This window comes from Epinephelus lanceolatus, chromosome 17 (genome assembly GCF_041903045.1).
Source record: "Epinephelus lanceolatus isolate andai-2023 chromosome 17, ASM4190304v1, whole genome shotgun sequence".
In the NCBI taxonomy this organism is placed as follows: domain Eukaryota; kingdom Metazoa; phylum Chordata; class Actinopteri; order Perciformes; family Serranidae; genus Epinephelus; species Epinephelus lanceolatus.
The window spans coordinates 13,425,182-13,446,041 of record NC_135750.1 but is presented as its reverse complement, the minus strand read 5'-3'; the positions used below and the strand labels follow the sequence as shown (position 1 = coordinate 13,446,041).

The window sequence follows — 20,860 nt, the reverse complement described above, 5'->3', positions numbered from 1 at the left end:
TAAGTGGCGCCCTAACTTTTGTCCTTTCTCCTCAACCAAAGCCAGAAGCTGCTCCTTTCTGCCTCCTCCACCAAGTCCTTGAGTGCCTTGCATTGGTTTGCTCCAGTTATCCCCATGTCCCTCATGAGGCGAACGGCTGACGTTCCCATGAAGCCACGGCATCCTACTTCAACTGGATAGATGGTGGTTCTCCAGCCTGCCTCCTTGCATTCAGCAGCATGGTCGTGGAGGAAGGCCCTTCCTCCACGACTGACTGACTTCCCCCAGCACTGATCGGTCCCTTGGCACTGTGGTTTTTGATCTGGCCTTTGGTCCCTCTTGTCTTATCTGACGTTGCAGTGCAAGGTTGCTGGTGAAGATTTCCCTCATACTTCGCTCTCCCCCTGGTGGATTCAAAGTCCCCTGAATGTAGTCTCATTTCTCCATCCGCACCCACATGTCCGCAGGATTTTCTCATTGTCCTTGTTCATTCCTGTCGTTTTCATGTTGTCTGTCCTATTAGGCCCATCTTTCACCCTGCCTCTCGGAGGGCCTGTGGGTTGAGCCACAGGCCCTCCGAATACTCAGATGAAATGAGTATCCAGTGCAGATGATGTACTTGTTACGCGTACAAGTATCATATGAGTAAATTGTGTCATTATCTGTACTCATGATAAAGGAAAATCCTCATTTGGGTAGCTGTGTTTAATCTACAGTGGTGGAAAAAAGTTTTCGGACACCCCATGCTTTTGTGAAATATTGCATTAAGAATCACTCTTAGGTCTTCAAGTGCAATTTCTTTTAGTACAGTCACAACCAAAATACTAAATAAATCCTAAAAAAAGCCATTAAAAACTTAAAATTGATTGGTTCCATAAAAATACATAAGGAATTTTGAGTATTGGGTCATTTTGGTACCAGTGATGAAGGTCGTTCTTTTTATTAAAAGACACAATTTTTGTTGCCAAGCTTCGTGTCTACATAAAGCCAGCACATTTGAAAGTTCTTCAGACACAAAAATGGCTAAAACAAGGAACCTAACGCAGGAAACACGCCTGAAGATAAAGATTCTCAGCCAGGAAGGATACAGCTGCCGCTAGATAGCCAGGAAGTGCAGATGCAGTCCTTCAGCAGTTGGATACACTCTGCAGAACTACAGACGAACCAACAGCTTGGAAGACAAACCAAGATCTGGGCGTCCAAGGGTTTCTTCAGCAAGAAATGACCGCATCCTGATCCGCATGTGCAGGCAAAACCGCCGAATGACATCACAGGAGCTTCAGCAGCAGTGGTCAAACCAAACTGGTGTCCAGTGTTCCACCCGCACTGTACGTGGCTGACTTTTAGATCATGGCTTAAGGTCCTACAAAGCTATCAAGAAGCCCCTGATCAATGAGAGACAGAGGTTAGCCCGGCGTCGTTGGGCCCAGGCACACAAGAACTGGACAGCCAGGAATTGGAAGAAGATTTTGTGGTCAGATGAGTCCAGTTTCCAGCTTTATCTTCCTCCTACTAATGTGAGGGTACGCAGAAGGCCAGGCGAAGCATTATCTCCAGCATGTACAGTACCTACTGTCAAGCATGGTGGAGGCAGTATCATGGTTTGGGGATGCATGAGTGCTGCTGGTGTGGGTCATCTCACTGTCTGTGATGGCACATTGAACTCTACCAAGTATTGTACCATTCTCAAAACCCACATGCTCCCTTCTGCGCGTGCACTGTTCCGTCGAGGTAAAAACTGGATGTTTCAACAAGATAATGCCCCTTGCCACACATCCAAGGCCAGTAGAACTTGGCTGCAGGAGCACAGTATCTAGGTCTTTGAGTGGCCAGCTCAATCCCCGGACATGAGCCCCATTGAAAATCTGTGGTGGATTATCAAAAGGTCTGTTTCAAAGCATAAACCAAAGAATTTAGAAGAATTAAAAGCAGTAATTCAAGAAGAATGGGACAAGATTACCCCTCAACAGTGTGAAAGGCTCGTGGGGAACATGCCAGCCAGGATTAGAGCTCTACTACGTGCCAATGGCAGGACTACTAAATATTAATTTGATGATGTGATGGTTTATTTATTTTTTGTTCAGTTTTGAACACATTCTCTGTTATTTGTTGACTTTGATACCGACAATTTTGAGAACTGACATATTGAAACTGTCAAGAATTTAGTTTTGTTAGTTTTTCTTGTAAACAATAAACAAAAAAATATAATTTGTATTTGTTTGTATCTGTCTAATGCAGCCACACCTTTTGAAACACAAAAAAGATTTTTCCACAAATATTTCATGATAATATTTGAGATTGTGTAAAATTTTAAGGGTGTCCGAAAACTTTTTTCCACCACTGTATTACTGTTGTATAAATAGTTATATTTGACGGCCAATTCTGAGGCTGTACACAGAAATACTCATTCATTATTTTTCAACCTAGACGGTCTTCTATTGTAGCTTTAATTAACATTTCATTTCACCTTGGACTTTATTTGTTCATGACTCCACCTGACTTTCTCTTACAGCACCACATGAGTCATAAGTTAGTGCTAATTATAGTTTTTCCTCTGCGTGTGTGTGTGTGTGTGTGTTTGTGTGTGTGTGTGTGTGTGTGTGTGTGTGTGTGTGTATTTTTGGCTCGTATGTCTCCCTTCATGTCTACATGTCTCTTGTCATGTACAGACAGCTCCCCTGGCCGTCCTCAAGCTGAGACACACCGTCTGTTGCAGCAAGCAGCTCTTCAGGCCTCGGCAGACAAACACGAAAAACACACAGACTATTTTGCATCCTGGTTAACCACCGTCACACTCCTTCCTGTCACGGCAAAACAGAACATTTGTACTAATACAGTCGTGTCCTCACAGAACAAACCTGCGAGCCTTTAAAAAAATCATCTATAAAATTCTAAATACATTTGACAACTGTCTCCTGGACATATATTTATATTTTTATGTTTCATCTTGATATGCAGGAAAGTGAAGCTCTCATGTTCACGCAGCAACTCTTGTACACTCCTTGATTGTGTAATACTTATTCTCGATTAAATTTGTGGTTACTTACAGAAACCTGAAATGTTTTTGAGTTTCTTCACAATAAAAACTTTCTAAAAAATAGCTTAGCTCTGATAAGCTTTTGCAGCTGTTGTTGGGGTCATAAAGGTAAAGGAAAAAAATCCATACTTTTAATGTTTTTATGTAAGTAGTACTCGCTTATCTTATTAACAGTGTTTGGAAGGCATTAATAAAGCAGCAAATATTTATTATTTTCCCACTGAAAATTAGGACGTTGCACACAACAGCTTTCAAGAGAAACAATCAGAGCCTCGCCCTCTTTCACTCCCAATAAAGTCATTATTCATGGTAATTATGTTGTTTGTGCAGTCATCCATCTTTGTTTTTGTGTAGCTGACTGGGTGTGTGTTGGCATGTGTGTTCACATGCACATTAAAGCATGTTGAGCTTGTCTGAGTTCATACACGTGTGTGCAGAGTTTATCACTGTGTAACTCACACTGGGTCAAACAGTGGTGATAATAATAACACAGCTCTCTAACAGCAGGAGCCACAAACACATTGTTACAGTGGAAACCATTAAAATGTTTTCCTCCCCTTCCTTCCTTTGATTGTTTAATGCTTAATCTGTCATATGTTTTCGTCCTACTGCCCTGAGAAGTGTATCTAAAGTTTGGAAAAATAAATAATTTTAAAAAACTCAAAAAATAAAAATAAAGATAACGAAATAAAATAAAATAAAATAAAATAAAATAAAAATCAAGCAATAGCCTTAAGCCAAACTAAAAAAAAATCTGGACTTCCCAGTGTGATAGGCTAAATGAATAAATAAAATTGGGAATTACCCTTTGACAATGATTATGCAAGTAAAGCCAGTAAGGTTTAGTAAGTGAGAGTAAACAGGTATCTTGTACAGTACACTTGAGCTTGATCAGACAAAGAAATGTAAGATGGTCATCCAGTCACCACAAAAAAATAAGCAAATAAAAATTGTGTGTGTCTGCAAATCACAAATATGTTTCATTTGCATGTGACTATTTGGTGGCTACATTGAAACTTCACATTTTATAAATGCTGTGGTTAACGTGGTTAGGTTTTGGCACGAAAAAAATCCTTGGTTATTAAAAAAAGCTGCTGGAAAGCACAATCAGTGTTGCTGTTTGTTGGTATCTTGAACAGTGGTTTGCAGCTTAGCAGGTGTACCACTATCCACCATCTTCTCCACCTCCCTATGACAAAGTCAGATCACATACAATGTCACTTTGAATACACTGTGAAATCTTTAAATTAGTACTTTCATTTTTACAAAGTACCTCGAGTAAATTACCCGCGGGGACCCCCTGTAGATGATCGGAAAACTGATCAAATACACATGAACACATGAACACACACACTGAAATAACAGCACTTGACCGACTGGTTGCTTATCTGTCTGGTCACGTGCCAGAGGAAGAGCTGTCCGATGTGATCTTTGACTTTTCAACTTAGACAACATGCATGCACTCACTTTACACACACACACAAGGTCAAACAGGACATTAACAATCAGTTCTCTTGTGTGACCCTGTGATGTCCAACACACACACAAAAACAAATGTATGCACCTCAAGATTTAGCACAAATGTGAAACTTATTTGGTTCAACTCCTGCCAAAACAAGCAAGGGCAGATACAAAACAACACCCACCTGGTCACCTAGTTTTATTTTCCTCGTCATGCATGTAGCTCAAAGCTTTTATTTGTTTTCATGCGTAAAGATCATACGTCTGTTTGGTTCAGCTTCATGCCAACCCTCATCCTGCGCCTCTGCTGAGGCTTGTCTGTTCACCGTGTACCTGAACAAAACACTAATTATGTTTTATTCTCACCTGTCAACCTGGTCATTTAGCTGAATGTAGGGTTTTCCTGTGGGTTGTGTCAATGCCTCAGGCTTCACTGCTGTCATAACATGGACGAATACCAACAAAAAAACAGATCCTGCATCAATACAAATAACTGAAGCAATAGAAAAGGTTTACTTGTGTTCTCCTTTTAGCATACAGACACCTACAGGCTGATTGGCTTCCATTTACAACCTATTTAAGTCCAATTTTTGTAGTTTGCACCTCAGTAAACTTGGTATATTCAAAGATCAAAGATGTTTCATTCAGCACTATGCATCCATTCATCCACCCACCCATCCATGCATTTTCATTCGCTTATCTAGGGCTGGATTGCTGGATTGCAGGGGCAGCAGGCCAAGCAAAGCAACCCAGCAACTCTTACCAGCGTGTCCTGGGTCCACCCCGGCGCCTATTCCCAGTGGAACATGCCCAGAACACCTCCAACGGGGAGGGCCCAGGACACATCCCGACTGCATGCCTGATCACCTCAACTGACCCTTTCAACAGGAAGGAGCAGCTCTACTCTAAACCCTCACCCCGTCTCTAAGGCTGAGCCCAGCCACCCCAAAAGCAGAGACACAATTCTGAGGCTCCCATACAGGACCTTCCTCAGATCCTGTCCACAAAGATCACAAACAGGATAAGTGACAAGGGACAACTCTGGCAGAGGCCAACACCAAGAATGATGCATGTCTCATTTTGGTCGCACAGGGACCGGATGGCTTGTAGCAGCAACCCTGGTACCCTGTAATCCAGCAGTACCCCCCCACAAGACTCCAAGCACTTTAAAAACAGACCGTTTTCCTGGTAGTTTTGCAAGTAACTTCTCTGGAGGACACGAACTAAATGAGCTATGTTGTTTTTATTCTTACCAATGACTGCTGAAGGGTTAAGCCTCCTTAAATGGTATAAACAAACAGTTTATCAACATTTTTCCAGGGAACCATGCAGACATGTTCGTCACGTCTTTGTAGGAAACCTCTCGCTGGCCTCATCTAACAGATTAGTAATAATTGGTTTCCCCAGATTTCTACTTCCTTTTGACATATTTTAACTCACATGTTCCAGTGTTCAGTCTTTTACACAGGCACACACAAAATACAAGCACATACTGTAGTTTCCATTTTTACAGTCACTGACCCAGCATTGCAAGAAGTCACAAATCTGTTTTTCTGTCTTTAAATCCTCTCTGAGTCTTGTCCAATAAACCCAGTCCAGACTGTAACTAAAATTGAACCGCAGCCTTTACTGCTGCCTTTCACACCACAAAACTTTTCACCGTCTTGCTTTTGCATTTATTTCATTTTCTTGTTCTGGGGAGCTTTTTGAGGTGATCATGTTTTTGCAACCCAGTCTCACTCTGAAGTCAAAATCTGGTGCTTGGTCAGTGACTCATGGTGTCACACACTGGATGTGGTTACACAATGGCTTCTCATTCGCCTTTTAATGGCCTGTATTCGGGTCCACACAAGGTTTGGGGCAGGGAAGGTTTCTGATTAGATAGGGGACGGGGCAGACACTGTAGTCCTCGCTCCAGATAACAAGATGCTTGACGACGCCGTTCTTAGTGCCTTTTTCGGGCTTGTTTTGCTTATATTCTTGAAGCAGCAGTACGACAACAACCTTGTTCTGCTAATGCTTCATCTGTTGAGGAGAAGAAGGGAGATAGAAGACTGTGCTGTGGTGAATGGAAACCAGTGAGTGCAACAAGTCCAGCTGCTCTATTTCAGCCCGTTGCTATGCGCGCTATATACATCATCGCGCCAGAAGGGCAAGGAAACGAGCATGCACAGAAAGACCGGAATGAACTTAAAGAGGAATGAGTGTATACAAGTGCGAGAAAATCTTTCATTCGGAATTAGAAACGGAATATTCCAGCCCCTTGCATCGGATTGAATTTTCAGTCGCATTGGCCATTTTCATTCCGAATTAGGTGTTTACAAGATCACTTTTAATAGGAATGAACTTTCATTCTGAATGAAAAGGGGATTAAACTGTCCATGTAAATGCACTCACTGATGAAAAAAGCCGTCCTTTCACATTGGCGTGGTGCACGGCCAGTCGTCATTATTGTTTAAATGTGCCCGGTGGCATCAGGGGGAAATGTGGTGGGACAGCAACAAAATATAGGGTAGCGAAAGTTCAAATCAGGCTTGTGGTAGGGGTGGTGGATGAGTCCAACAACCACCGACTTTTATTTGGGAGGCAGGCGTTCGCTTCCCGTAAGATTCTAAAGCCAAACTGTGTTCTTTTTTCCTAAACCCTACCATGTGCCAACGCAGTGTGTTTATTTTGAAAGAGACTGTGTGTAAACTGTACATTTCCTGTGAAAACGGGAGTGTATTTTGAAAATAGACAATGCATATAACAGAATGAACTTGCATCCCAGAATGTCAACAACCAATGCACCCAGGGTAAGTTGCACATTGTATTTTGAAGTGGAAAGTCCATGACCAAATGTCAAAATGTGACAAGGTCAGAGTAAGAATGTTTTGGTTTTTGTCTTCCAAATGTATGTCACCTTTTTTCAATCATCCTCATTGTGCTCCTAATCAGTTATATAAAATAAAATGCCATCCACAGCTTTAAAAGAGCAGCACATTTTAGTAAGGATGACAAAGTGTCCTCACACGACTTTGAGTCCCTGACTTGGATTGTTTTTGTGACCCTACTATCACGGCATGGGAGGATTCTGTATTTGCATCCTCATTGCATCATTCCGGTCCAGTCACTCTGTGGAGGCAGCCCGGCCTCCTTTAATGTTTGACCAGCTTTAGAATGAGCTACACGTGACTCCGGCTGCACATTTCTGCCTGTTAATGAACCAATCTGATAAATAAATGTGAACTTGTCTCTGACTCATGTTTCAACACGGACACTTACGGTAAAAAAGGATCAGCGTCAGAATTGGTTGACGTGGTTTCTCATTACTAGCAGTCATACTTCACCTCTGGGGACAACAGCCAATATTTCAAGAGATCCAGGGTAACCAGCAGATTTCCGGGCCAAGACTTCCTTTTCTGTGCGCCGGTCATTGTTTACAGTTTGAATAGCAATTTGAGTCAGATCGAGAAAACATTTTGACGAACTCAACTTAACCCTAAACACAAATATCTGCATCTGAATGATGAGTTAGTAAAAGCGACATCAGACAATAGGTGAAGAGTTCTGAGATTGCATTTCAGCCAACGCATTTGGCCTTGTTTGCTCTCCACATGGACTGTTTACCTGCAGGCAACCAAAGCCCTCTCAAACGTAATTGGTCAACACTGCTAGGATCTACAAACAGAAACCAAAAAACCTCAGTGCCTAAATCTTGTACTGCTGCCCACAGATTCTGCAGTCATACATATAACAGGACAGTTTGAAGACACTATTGGTTAACTGACTTGGTATTTCCGTCATTCCTTACTGTCATACCCTCTGAATTCACCAAAAGGAGAAAGGAATGTAAACAGGAAAACTGAACAGAGAGAAGGAAATGAGACTAGGCCCTGCAATAAACAGAAAGACAGTGAATGCTGCCGTGGAGACAAACGTATGTATGCAGAGGGAATGAAAAACAAAATGATGGAGGGGTTGCAGAGAAAGAGGCGGTGATCCATCAGGAAATTACAGGTATTAAAGGAATGTGGTTACATCAGCAGGTGGAGATGAGCTGTTGCCTGGGGGGCAGGTTGAGTTCAGGATAAAGCTGTCTTTTGAAGCTGACATGGGATCAGCTTTCCCATTTTCCATAATAAACCCCACAGTGAAAACTGGAGGTCCACCAGGTCAGACTCACCTCTGGAGATCAAACTGGGATATAGGTATACTGTAGGGATTATCCAACTGTTACAAAATGAAATGCTTTTCACAAAATGGATGCTTTTATTGGATCATTTTGTCCCAATGATCAGCCATGACTTATTTTTCAAAAGATCAACAGTCAAGGCTCAAAACATTGGTGAATAACAACATAAAAAAATGAAAGAAAATAAACTCCCCTAAAACACCACTATGACCCATGAAAATGTTATGTCATGGTAGTGTTATGTGCTTTGAGTAAAGATCTGCCACATGTAAGATAAATACCCAGAAAGACAAAGTAAAGCCTGTACATTAAGAGTTAACTTTATCATATGAAACAGGAATTTTCTGGCATTAGAAGGTCATCCCGGTCCAGCCTGCGGTCTTTCCTTTGTGCATGCCAGAGAAAGGGAGTGAGCATTCTTCCTGCTGAATATGAATCATCCATAGACAGCAGCATGGACAATTGAAATGAGTCTGAGGAAAGCAAAAAAAGATGTCTGCAGGCAAAGAAGGCCTCTGCTTTCATCCTCAGTCCACATGTACGATAAACAGAAGAGTGTGCATTAGTTTGATACTGTTAAAGTGTGTGGTGTGTTGCAGCTGTGGAGTCTGTATGTCAGAGTCTGTTGATGTTTAATTATTCATTTAAGGGTCTTGCAAAATGTGGGAAATTTTGCATAGGCCTACGTTCATAAATTGAAATGCATGTCATAAATTTATTGTTCGTAATCAGTGTGATGATTTTTGGTGGGCGGAGCTTAGCTGGAAGCAAAACAATTCTCCACAGACATTAGCTAGTGCTAGCTAGCAAGTTCTGTTGGCTTGTTTTCGACAATGGAGGAAGATGATGAGAGTGTTGCATTCAGAAATACTCATTCTGAGTGTGGGAGCGCACTCTGGCACAAACTGGCCCGTTCATAAATTTGGAGCGCTATACCTACCCCTATCTGTCTGGGGAGACGGAGCAGCAGAGTGCTGATCAGAGTGAATGTTTGATTAACTTAACTGTTAATTCATATAGACATGTAACGCTCCGTTTCTTCCACCAACAGGGCTCTCATTTTAGTGTAGAGTGTCAGACTGAATTTACCAACGCACCATGTCAGGTCACTCACTCTCCGGAACGGCGAGTGTTACTTGAATAAGTAAACACTGACCAACGGGACCAGACTGGCCGACCTGTACACTCTCACTCAGTGCATAGGTGATGTCACAGGAAGCCAATCTTACAAAGGAGGACGACACTTGAACGGTTTCCTCCAGATTGTTTTGCTATCGAAGCTAACGTTAGCTAATGTGCTAAAAAGTTAGCATCACAGAGAAATCCAATATTCCTCTTAATACCTCCCCAGTTTCTGATGAGGTGGACATGTTAACCCTTAAAACACATAACGTTATTCATCCCTACAACAGGAAATACTTTTCCCCTAACCTGATATGAAGTGTGCGTGTATCGCCTCCATCCAGTCCTTTCGTCTTATTGCATTTAACCATAGTTGTTTTTAGCTATGACTCCTTCTATTCTGGCTCCCAGTAACACAACAAGATGATGTTTTAAGACTCCTGCTAACACACTGACATTACTGTCGCATCATCCCTAAATGGGTCTATAAATCCATGAGACAGACTGCACATTTAAATATAAGGAATGGAGAAAAATAAAAAATAATAAAAACAGTTTACATGTGCAGAAAGGGCCAGAAATGGCTTTTCATGGTACCTCACCTACAGAGAAGAATAAAATATGCATAGATTGAAAAAAATACAACATGACACAAAGTAAAATGTCAATAAGATACATATCTTCCACACAATCAACACTGAGGAGAAAATAACACAACATCAAATACATCAGTTCCATGCAGAAACACAGCAGCCACATACCACACTGATGATTCATACAGTACCAGTTCTTTTTTGTCGTAACCCACTTTTAAGTTTCTTTTTTTACTGGGACAAGGACATAGAGTCAGTTTAAAAGTTCAAGTTCATGTTCCACAGTTGGGCTCCACGGTATCACAATGAATAGGGGACGTGAGGCACAACCTGATGTGGGGTAAATTGTAACATGGACTTTTTAAGTGGTTACACTGGGTCGATCCTGTTGTGCTTCTGATCAGTTGACTACAACACCACCAAACAGTGACCTGCATAATTCCACAGAAACTGGATGTGTTTCACTAACAAAGAGTGTTTTCAGCCGACATAAGTTAACTTCTTTGTCATACTTGTTTTTCGATTACTGAGCCGTCACCGAATCCAACCTTGTATCACCTGAATAACTGTCTGCTGCCTAAAACATAGCACTGTTTTTGAATTATGCAACTGTGGAGGTGGGTGTGGTTAGCAGTTAGATGCATGGGGGAGGTGTGGGAGGATGGCTCATGAGAGTAACACCAGGGGTCCATTTCACAAAGCAGGTTTAGTGAAAACTCAGAGTCTGTTAACCCTGAAATGAGGGAAACTCTGAGTTTTCCGTTTCAAAAAGGGAGGTAACTCAAACCAGAGAAAGAGGAGTAACTCTAGCCTGTTTCAGAGAGAGAGGTAACTTAAGCTCTCGGTCAGTTACCGTAGTAACAGACTCTATGAACCTAACCTGGTCGGGACCAGGTTTTTGTCAATGAACCTCGAGTTTCTCTCTGTCTCCGCCCTGTTTCAGAGCCACACAGTCCATTTGATTTCCTCATTCATTCAGTCAGCAGGCGAGTTTTGGCGTAGCCTAGTTCTGCCGTCTGTCATTTTAAAAAATCAGAGTCATTAGAAGTCCATTAGGCACAGTAGGTGGCGACTTTTTTCACTAACATGGCATGTCCTTTTGATAACGATCCCTTGGATGAAGGTGCAGCATTACTGCGCAGAGAATTAAATATTCGTCGGGAGATGGTTATCAGACCACGCATAGATGTTTTAGCATTTCCACACAATTATCTTTTTGAGCTGTACCGTTTCACGTCACAGTCCATCATCTACACAACCTAATCCGTCCTTACATTTGCAACATTACCAATCGTAGTCATGCTCTCACATCCCAGCAGATATTATGTGTTGCGCTGCGTTTCTTTGCAAATGGAAGTTTTTGTACAATGTCGGAGATGCTGAGCACTTGAGTAAGGCAACTGTATGCAGGGCGGTCAGAAAAGTGTGCTCGTTTTACGGGCATCTGCCTTCTTTCTGTTGGCTGAGTAGAAGTCTGTGTTAGTTTAAATAGGCTTAATTATTTAACAGAACATGATATAGATGAGAAGATATTTATGTGTGTGAAAACTGCATTATGTTGGGGATAAAGCAACTGCACAGTCAAACAGCCACTTAATATTTACTTTACAATGTAAAACATGATCAAAATGAGGTACCCCCATGAGATTATGCCGAGGTCTTACCTGTTTGAACAATGTTTTTATATTTCATCCTAAACTGCTGCCAAGTGCGCTTCTCCCCTGCGGGATTGCACCTAAATGAAATAAATTAATAGGCTACCATTCAAGCAGTTTTCCCCTGTAATATTATTGTGATTGCAAAGGACTACATTTAAACTTACGCATTGACCCGAGCAGCAATGTTCTCCCACGCCTTCTCCCTCTCTTTTGCAGCTGCAGCAGTGTTGCACTTCTTTTTGAAAACGTGTGCAAACTCGCCGTATGAGCGCATTAAGATTTCTAATTCTAATGGGGTGAAAAACGCAGCCCTCCTCTTCCCCGTTGCCATGGTGACTCGTCGAATCGGGGCTCCATTGATGCTGGCTTTTTATAGTTGTGGTGCACGCGCTTAACTCCAGGTGAAACTACTCTGAGTTGATTAAACTGATTCAAATCAGCTGTTCTGGAACCGGAAACTCAGAGTTTCCTATCTCAGAGTAGATCAACTCAGAGTTCAGGATTAGACTCAGAGTTTGTTGAACCTGCTTTGTGAAACAGACCCCAGGTGAGTTGATCGTTACAGCTGCTGCTGGTTTGTGCTGATTACATCTCCCCCTTTTTAATGCAGTGGTGTGATGGCCCTTGGATGAGTGTAGCCCTGACCAAGGACAAGGACACTGCCTGAGTTTTTGGTGTAAGACTAAATGGACTGGAAGACATGGAAGAGGAGCCCTGCAGCCATAGTCACATGCTGTGGACTGATTTTGTTGTTGTTGTGTGCTGGGCTGCAGTAAATAAAAGTATTAGTGCTGAATCTGTTACATCAAAGCCACCTATAGTGCATTTTCTCTATTTTTGCACATCAGTTTGAAATAATGTCTTTAATTAAATGAGATATACTTAGTTTTTTTTATTTGGCAGGTATCTTATACATAAGTGCTCGCCAAGACACTGTAAGATATGGATATATTAGACTGTAATATAATGTTAAAACTCAAGATGAATGTAGCAAAGGACGAATTTCTCTAGTAATTCCCTGACATTTTGTGACCTTGTTGCAAACAAAACTGATGGGATATTTCCAAATGAGTTTCTCGTCAATTAAAATTCCAACAAATCTTGTTAATGTGACTTTAAAAACTTCTTCACCATCAAAATATAATTTTGCTAATTTATGAGAGGCTGTATTGGTGGCTCTTGCATGTATGACTGCATCTTTCAGGTCAGTGTTAACTGACCCACTGATGACTGGTCACACTGTTGAGACCAGTGTGTTTGTATTTGTGTGTTTAAAGGCACAGTGACGTATTTTCAACTGTAGTGTAATTTAATATATCTCGCTTAAATAATGAGAAGGTATTCATTTCAGCTTTGGTTGCCGTCTGTATGGACGAATAAAAGGGGTAACGCGATCACATGTACTTATTGTAATACTACAGTGGCTTGTTGATTTAGTAATTCTGATTGCACTAGATATTTAGCGGTTACTAAAACCATTATTTCCTGCTCATGTTCCATAATAAAAACTCAAGGGAAGGTACTGTACTACACTTCCACATTTAACAGCTGTTACGCTGTTAATGTGAAACAGATGGAGGAAGTTTTGTTTTGGTAATAATAAAATAGAACTAAAGGAGCAACAGTAAATCAAAATAACAGTAAGGTGCATAGCATGTATTATATTTACAATAATACATAAATAATGGAATTTATAATAAAGTCTTGTCTCGTATAAAAGCCTTGCACAAATAAAGGCCTGGTTTCCTGCAGGTAAATAAAGGCACCACTCCCTGATTACTTAACCATCTGCATACATTTTTTATGTAACTCAGATGTTTGTAAACACAGGACTGTTTTTATGTTTTGCTACTATGTTTACAAACATCGCTTGTGTAATCAAACCTTTAACAGCATAATAAACCACGAATAACTTTTATTTGTTGTTGTGTATGAGCCACACTTTTAAAGGACCTGTTGGGGTTTGAACTTTGTACTTGGAGTTTGATTACATTATATTATATTTGATTACACTGTGAGGACTAACTGTGATTTAGCTCATGTCTATGTTTATTTTGTATTTCATTTTATTATTTATTTTTATTTTATTATATTTTTTATTTTCATATATATTTTTTTAAATTTTGATTTTTTGTTTTAGTTTATCCTAAACCTAATCCCCATACACATTTATTATTATTATTATTATTATTATTATTATTATTATTATTATTGTTATTATTGTTGTTGTTGTTGTTGTTGCTATTTTTTTAAATATACAAACTGATGGAACTGATGATTGCATTCAAACAAAATGGTAGTATATTCATATATTAGAAAGGTATTGTAGAAGACCTTTCTAATATATGAATATTAGAAAGGTATTGTAGAAGACTGTGTGGAAAAATTAAGTGAAAACTGTATATTTAACTGATTAAAAATATTCTAAAAAATATATCAAAATTACTTTGGTTTTGGATTTTATTGTTATTAACATTATTTCAAATATTATTAAATATTTAAGCACTTGACCTAGTATGTTTTTCGTGATGAGCTGCTCATCAAAAATTAATTCAAAAAGCATACTGTGCAAAAACTAACCAAAACATTCATAACAAAAGGGTCAGGAGTCATGAATATTGTAGCACAAATATAGAAATTTATTTTTTGAATGGGATGTACATGACACACACCTTCAAGTTAGATGAAATGCTGGGGCACAGACCTTTCTTCACAGTGAGAAAAAAATAGATTATTCAAGAAAGAAAAATCTTGATTCCAGCCACACATACTATACACTCATCAAAAAATTGCACTTGTTAAAACAAGCAAATAATATAAACATCTGGTCTTCAATCATTCCTTTTTTCCACATACTGCAACCACCCCAAATTCCCCAACACCTCCCTGTTCGAGACAACCAATCACGTGCAGAGTCTCTCTTGCGGCACATCTGTTGATAGCAGCTGTTTCTCAGCAAATTCACCTCAATATTACATCATCAAAACATTTTACATCAGAGATGTGCAATTTACATGGAGGGAAAGAAAGGGCTGCATGACTCAAAATTTGAAAATTAAGGCCATTTTGAATCATGTTTGATTATTTTCTCATTTGAGGGTGCAAAAGTTTAGTGTGCATTTTTCATTAGAAATAAATCAGCTGTGTGTCTTTCAGTAGAGAAGCATTTTGTCGCCATGCACTCCCACACTTTCCCTTCAATATGAAGGATTTAATCAGCTCCATTTCCACTTCTTCAGTTTACAGACATCACATTGAGAGGGACATCTCAATCAGTGCATATTTAACCATGACATCAGGCCCTCAAAAGGGGCTTAACATTTGTTGTGGGCTGTACAAATAGTCTGCATTTTAGTGGGAAGGCACTCTGAGAAGGCACATCAATATTTTACAAAAGAGGAATCTGAAACATGATAGATTTTTCCCATTATCCCCCATCCTCCAACCACTGATCATTAGGTCTCTCAGACCAAAATGACCCCCATACAGCAAAAAGCAGGTCAGTTGAACACTTTACAGTTAGGTTTCTGTCTGGTTTGTACACTTCCTCTGCTATAAAAGCAGAGACTGTTTGCTTCAGTTTACTTTCTGGCTGAGAGCCAGTCTAAGCTCAAACCCACAGCTGGATTTGCACTGAATGCCCTGTCAGTGTCCATTATCTTATTTTGATGCCATTTCAACAACCATTTAGAGGTTTTCACCAGTAAGGCACGGTGTTTTCAATCTGACCCCAGCTCTGCCAGCCGGGGAAGAGTCCGCTGGACATGCGTGGGCTGCCAAACTGATCGAACTCCATCTCCAGCACTTTGACACCCCCGTTTTTGTGCTCTGCAGGCTTCTTCTGCCCAACAGAAGTTGGGGGCATAGTAATACTCAGGTCCTGTCCGTTCCAGCCAGCATGCTGGATAATGTAGTTTTTGCCATCGTTATTGTCCCAGAAGGTCTGGCCCTGGGCTTTATAGCAGATGCAGAACTCGACGCGATTCTGTGGTTGGATGACGGCTGGCAGCTCCAGGACGAATGTAAAGGTGTCAGTATCCTGACAGCTGTAGACGTTGTTCATGAAGGTGCAGTCGATGTCAGTGAAGCTCGCCCATGAGTCGAAGGTGGCACGCAACTGCACCATCTTCTCAAACCCCATGTTCCGGACCTTGATGGTGCCGGTCAGCGAGCGTTCCTGCAGTGAGCAGTTCTCCAAGCAGACTGAATTTTTAATCAGGCGGTTCCGGAAATCCAGATAGTCGGCTGAGGGCTGTTTAAAGTCCAGCGCCAAGCTGCGAACTGAACTGATCTTAAGATCCATTGTGGCTGTTTCAAGGTCTGTCATGTCAAACTGCAGTTCCTCACTAATTCCCCTTCTTTTGTTTTGATATGGCTCATCGTCAAACTTGGAGAAGACATGGATGGCGGTGAGTGACATTCCCTTCGAGTCTGCGAACACCACCTTCTTCTTGCTGGCCTTATTGTTGTTCCAGCCCACACAGTTGCCATCATCCACTGCTTTCTGCTGGCTGCTGAGGCAGGGTCGCAGCGGCTTGTAGAGCTGCTGGTTGCGGCTGTGGGTGGTGGACTGGTTAACCAGGTTCTTGGCCCTCTGGAGCTCCTCGTAGGAGCTGAGGAAACCACGCAGGGGAGGTGGAGAGTGGCTGATGTAGAATCTCATAGCCACATCCATCGGCATTACTGGACCAGGCATTGCTGATGGACTGAAAGACCTGAGCACACTGAGGGAGGGAGAGCAGAAGAGAAGAAGGGAGGTGGTGTGAGAGGGAGGGAGGGTGAGGGAAGAAATGTGACGGAGCAGGAAAAGAAAGACACAGACGGGGAGAATTAGAACTGTGGCTTCACTTTTTCTACTTTAAAAAAGCTCTGCCTTGATGTAACACGTTACTTCTGCAACCAGGAAGACAACGGTACTTTGCAATGTCTGCACATAATGTCCCCATCTCGCAAATTATGGGTCTGGTTTTACAATGGCTCAACTTTGCAGATAAATTTAATTACATTTAGACTCTGTTTAAAAATCTACACATGAAAACAGATCTAAATGTTACATTTCAGCATGACGCACTTTTACAAGAATCAAAACTTGTTCTGATCCTTACCTTGCAGCACTCATGAAGTAAAGAAATAAACTGTTCCAAGGAGGATAAAACTCTTTTTTAAAAGTTTTCGGCCCCTTCGACTTCTCTCTATAAATTATCTTTTCTCTCAAAGTGCATGCTGTGGTCACGCCTCCTTCTCTTCCACCTCTCTCTTGCTCTTCCTGTCTTACAGTGCAGGGGTTTGCTCAGCACTCAGGGATTTCAACTGCCACATCGAGACAATTTGCATATGCTGAAATATGGTTCCTCCAACAGCCAATGAAAAGTTAGTGAAATCCCTTGCCAACCAATCGGCACAGACTTGCCCTGGCTGACAGCCAGCTGATAGGGGAGTGTCGCCTGCATGGGCCTCATGGTTGGGATGCCTCAGGCTGTTGCCTCAGCTGCTATTTGAGAAACATGACAGACCCCTGCTGGTGCTGGGGATGATATTCACATTAGTCACTGCAGATTGCTGCTTGAAGCCTCTGGCTCTTCATGACTGGGATTCCCACACCGAATCACGGCAAGATTATTTTTGCCCCGGTGACTTTGTCACTGCTTGGCACTGAGTGTAACTTATTAGAAAAGATAATGAGTTACAGGAAGAAGAGTTGTGAATCGTCTTATATGATGGCATTTTTTTAAATTTTAAGGGTATTCTTTAAATGTAGTACCCAAAGAATTCAGATAATACTTCTCAGATCTGCTTAAACTGATGTTTTGTAAGTCATGATGTCCCTTTCTGATGTCTTAAACCATTCACTAATGATGGGTGATCACATGTTCAAGGTGTTTAATATCGCACTTCTTCAACAGAATTTCATTTTAGTTTGTGTGTTAGTTTGGCACATCTGTGGATCAACAAAAAAAATAAAAATAAATAAATAAAATAAAATAAATGGTGAGATGCCTTTAAGGGAAGAAATATGTTTGTAAAGGTAAAAAACAGACAGATGTCACACTGACACGGAGACAGTGTGATGTCTGAAATGTGTTTTGCGGTTTTATATAACGAGGGTGATGAGTTGATCTGATGTGATGCATCTGATGGCTTTTTAACACCTTAGCTTTAAATGAAATAATTAACATTGTCACTGTGACCTCGCTGGCTTTTCCTCCCTATTCTTGGTCTTACAGAAATGTCAGCGCAGATCAGACCAAGAAAGCACTCTTAATTAGTGGTTACTGAAGGCTTTAATACTTTGAGTGTTAAGAATGTTCAGTTAAACATTCATGTCCAAAGACGGAAAAAATTTAAGTGTAAAAGATGAAGTTTAGGGGTTTTGGCTTCTTTTTCCTGGTTGCAAGTGTTTTGACTTCAGGATATGGTGACAAAGATGCTATTTTTAAAGCATGTTTGCTTTATTGATTTCAGCCGTGGGTTAAACATTATCCTCACAGTCATCAAACTGAGCAGAGTCGACTTTATTTGGAGCCCGATCAGGGAAGTTTCTCCACAGCCAGTAGCAATGGGTGAACTTAAATCATCCCTTCTACTTTTAATTTGTGCACCAGAAAACAATTCACTCAGCCACACTGTGAAATCTCAGCTGAAGGTCATCAGGTCTCAGGCGACTGCATTTTTCAGTGACAAGGCTGAGAGTTGAGAGCCCTGTTTGTGCCCCCTAGAGGCCATGCCGCTTCAGGACTTTTGTTCTTTCTTTAAATTTGGAGTTTGTTTCTGTGTCTTGGAGTGGGGTTCATTTTGACGTGGAGCCAGATGCAGACTGCTTTCTTACCTTAGCAAAGATCAGAGAGCATTGCTGAGGGGCTTTCCCCTCCACCAGGCCTCTGTGTACCTCTGAATCACCTGCAGGGAGACTTTAGACTCCAAGTGCCAAACATGCCACTTCCACATGCTCATAAAGACAACAGACAGTATTTACCACAGCCTTAGGTTGCACAAATCAGTCCCGACATTGCATCAGAAAACATATTTCTTTATATAGCAGCATTTACAACCAAGTAAACTCAAGAGTGATGAAATAATGCTTTGAAAGGTGATAAAGATAAACAATAAAACATTTTGAAATACTGATAACAGGTTTATATGAAGACAAACAAAGTAAATATTATGGTTTATAAAGAGCTCTTTCCAATGGGTTTGTATCAGGGAGATATGGGATGTAACCAAACTTTGTTATTTAGACATATTTCACATACAGTGCTCTTTTGTCTGACAACAGAGATCTCTCTGCCGAGATCAATTGACGATTTTTGCTGTGGTGCAAATGTGGGTATTTATGCTCATTGAGCCCCTACTGTCACGTAGTGTTCATGTGATCATGTCAAATTTAGAAGTCTGGAATTTCAAACAAAGGTTAAACAAACTAAAATCATACTGAGGCAACAGATGTGCAAGACAGGATGACCTTGAAGGTAAATCAAATCAGTTTTGAAAGCAGGGAAATGACAAATACATGGGAGGAGCACTGCCAGCGGTTAGATTTCTGTCTCTCAGAAGATGTTACTTCACAGTTTGTTGTAGTTTATGTGGTCGCAGCTGTTTATCAGAAATTGTGTTGCACAAGATGCGCACAGAAAGGGAGTTATCTTAAACCAACAAATGAAAGCTGCTGAGTCTCACTCCACAATATGATAAGACATTCACCTGGCCATCTATCCATTCTTACTATACACACACACTCCACTATTTCATTATCAATAAAAATATGATCTGGATCTTCCTCTGTGTGCCAAATATGAACTCCCAGTTAGTGTTCCTTCAGTGTTCATTGTTCAGGAGGAGCCAAATTGTCCGCAGAGGTCACCTCATCTGTGAGGCAAATGGACCCAGCGATTTAAACCAGTAAAAACACAGAATGAAGCAGTTTCACATTAAAAAAAAGTGTTTCTCCAGCACTGCTTGTTGCAGATGAGCTTCTAACTATGTACATTGTAACCTGGAAATCCAGATGCCCTGTCCCTAGCAAATTTGAATTTGGTCTGCACAGGAATCTGGCCCCGATGAGCAGAGCCCACTGAATTGCCAATCGAATCAATCAGATCAGTCTACCTGACAGAGGCGGGCTCTGGGCGTGCATAACATGATGAGGACAGCGCAGCACCGTAGGAGTAGAGAAGTAAACAGCCAAGATGGCAGCTGCTGAAGGACAGCGTCAATTCAATTTAGCTTTGGAAGAAACGCTAAGCCAACTACATTTATCTTTTTCCTTGAGAGAGGAACAGAAGACTGCCCTAGAAGCCTTCGTTTCCAGGAAGGATGTTTTTGCTGTTTTGCTGACGGGATACAGCAAAAGCATAATATATCAGTTAGCCCCACTGGTCAGCAAACAAATGGGGCTTAATGCAATGAATATGTCACCTTGTTTGTTGCTCTGATTGGCCATCGTGCTATCCAATTGCGTGCAGCGGCATTTGAAATGCGTAAGTTAGTGTCGCCCCTTGGGATAGGGAGGGTGTATCGGTGAGGGCCAGGCTCTGACTTTCCAGGCTAACTACATTGGCCAACGCAAAAAAATAAATGGCCCCATCTAGAGTCGGTGTTGGGTTTGTCCGCTCTGGGCTACTGTAGAAACATGGTGGTTCAACATGGCAGAATCCATGGTCGAGGACCCACTCCCTATCTAAACAGCTCATTCTAAGGTACCAAAAACACTTATTTATTCTTATTTTCAGGATATTATACATTAAAAACATACTTATTATATTATATTCCATTTCTGCTGGTATACCCCCCTAAATCCTGCACACTGGACACTTAAATGATGAAGTGTTTAGTCTGTAAA

The 20,860-nt window shown here is 41.1% G+C and overlaps 1 protein-coding gene across 1 annotated transcript; it reads right to left on the bottom strand.

The window, feature by feature from the left end:
• Nucleotides 1-14,640: 14,640 nt before the first annotated feature.
• LOC117247835 (protein phosphatase 1 regulatory subunit 3C-B-like) lies at nt 14,641-17,341 on the bottom strand. Its single transcript, XM_033612412.2, has 2 exons — nt 17,130-17,341; nt 14,641-16,748 (listed from the first exon to the last, which is right to left on the bottom strand). Exons 1-2 carry the CDS (start codon nt 17,141-17,143, stop codon nt 15,722-15,724), a joined length of 1,041 nt encoding a protein of 346 aa, XP_033468303.1. The 5' UTR covers nt 17,144-17,341; the 3' UTR covers nt 14,641-15,721.
• Nucleotides 17,342-20,860: the final 3,519 nt, after the last annotated feature.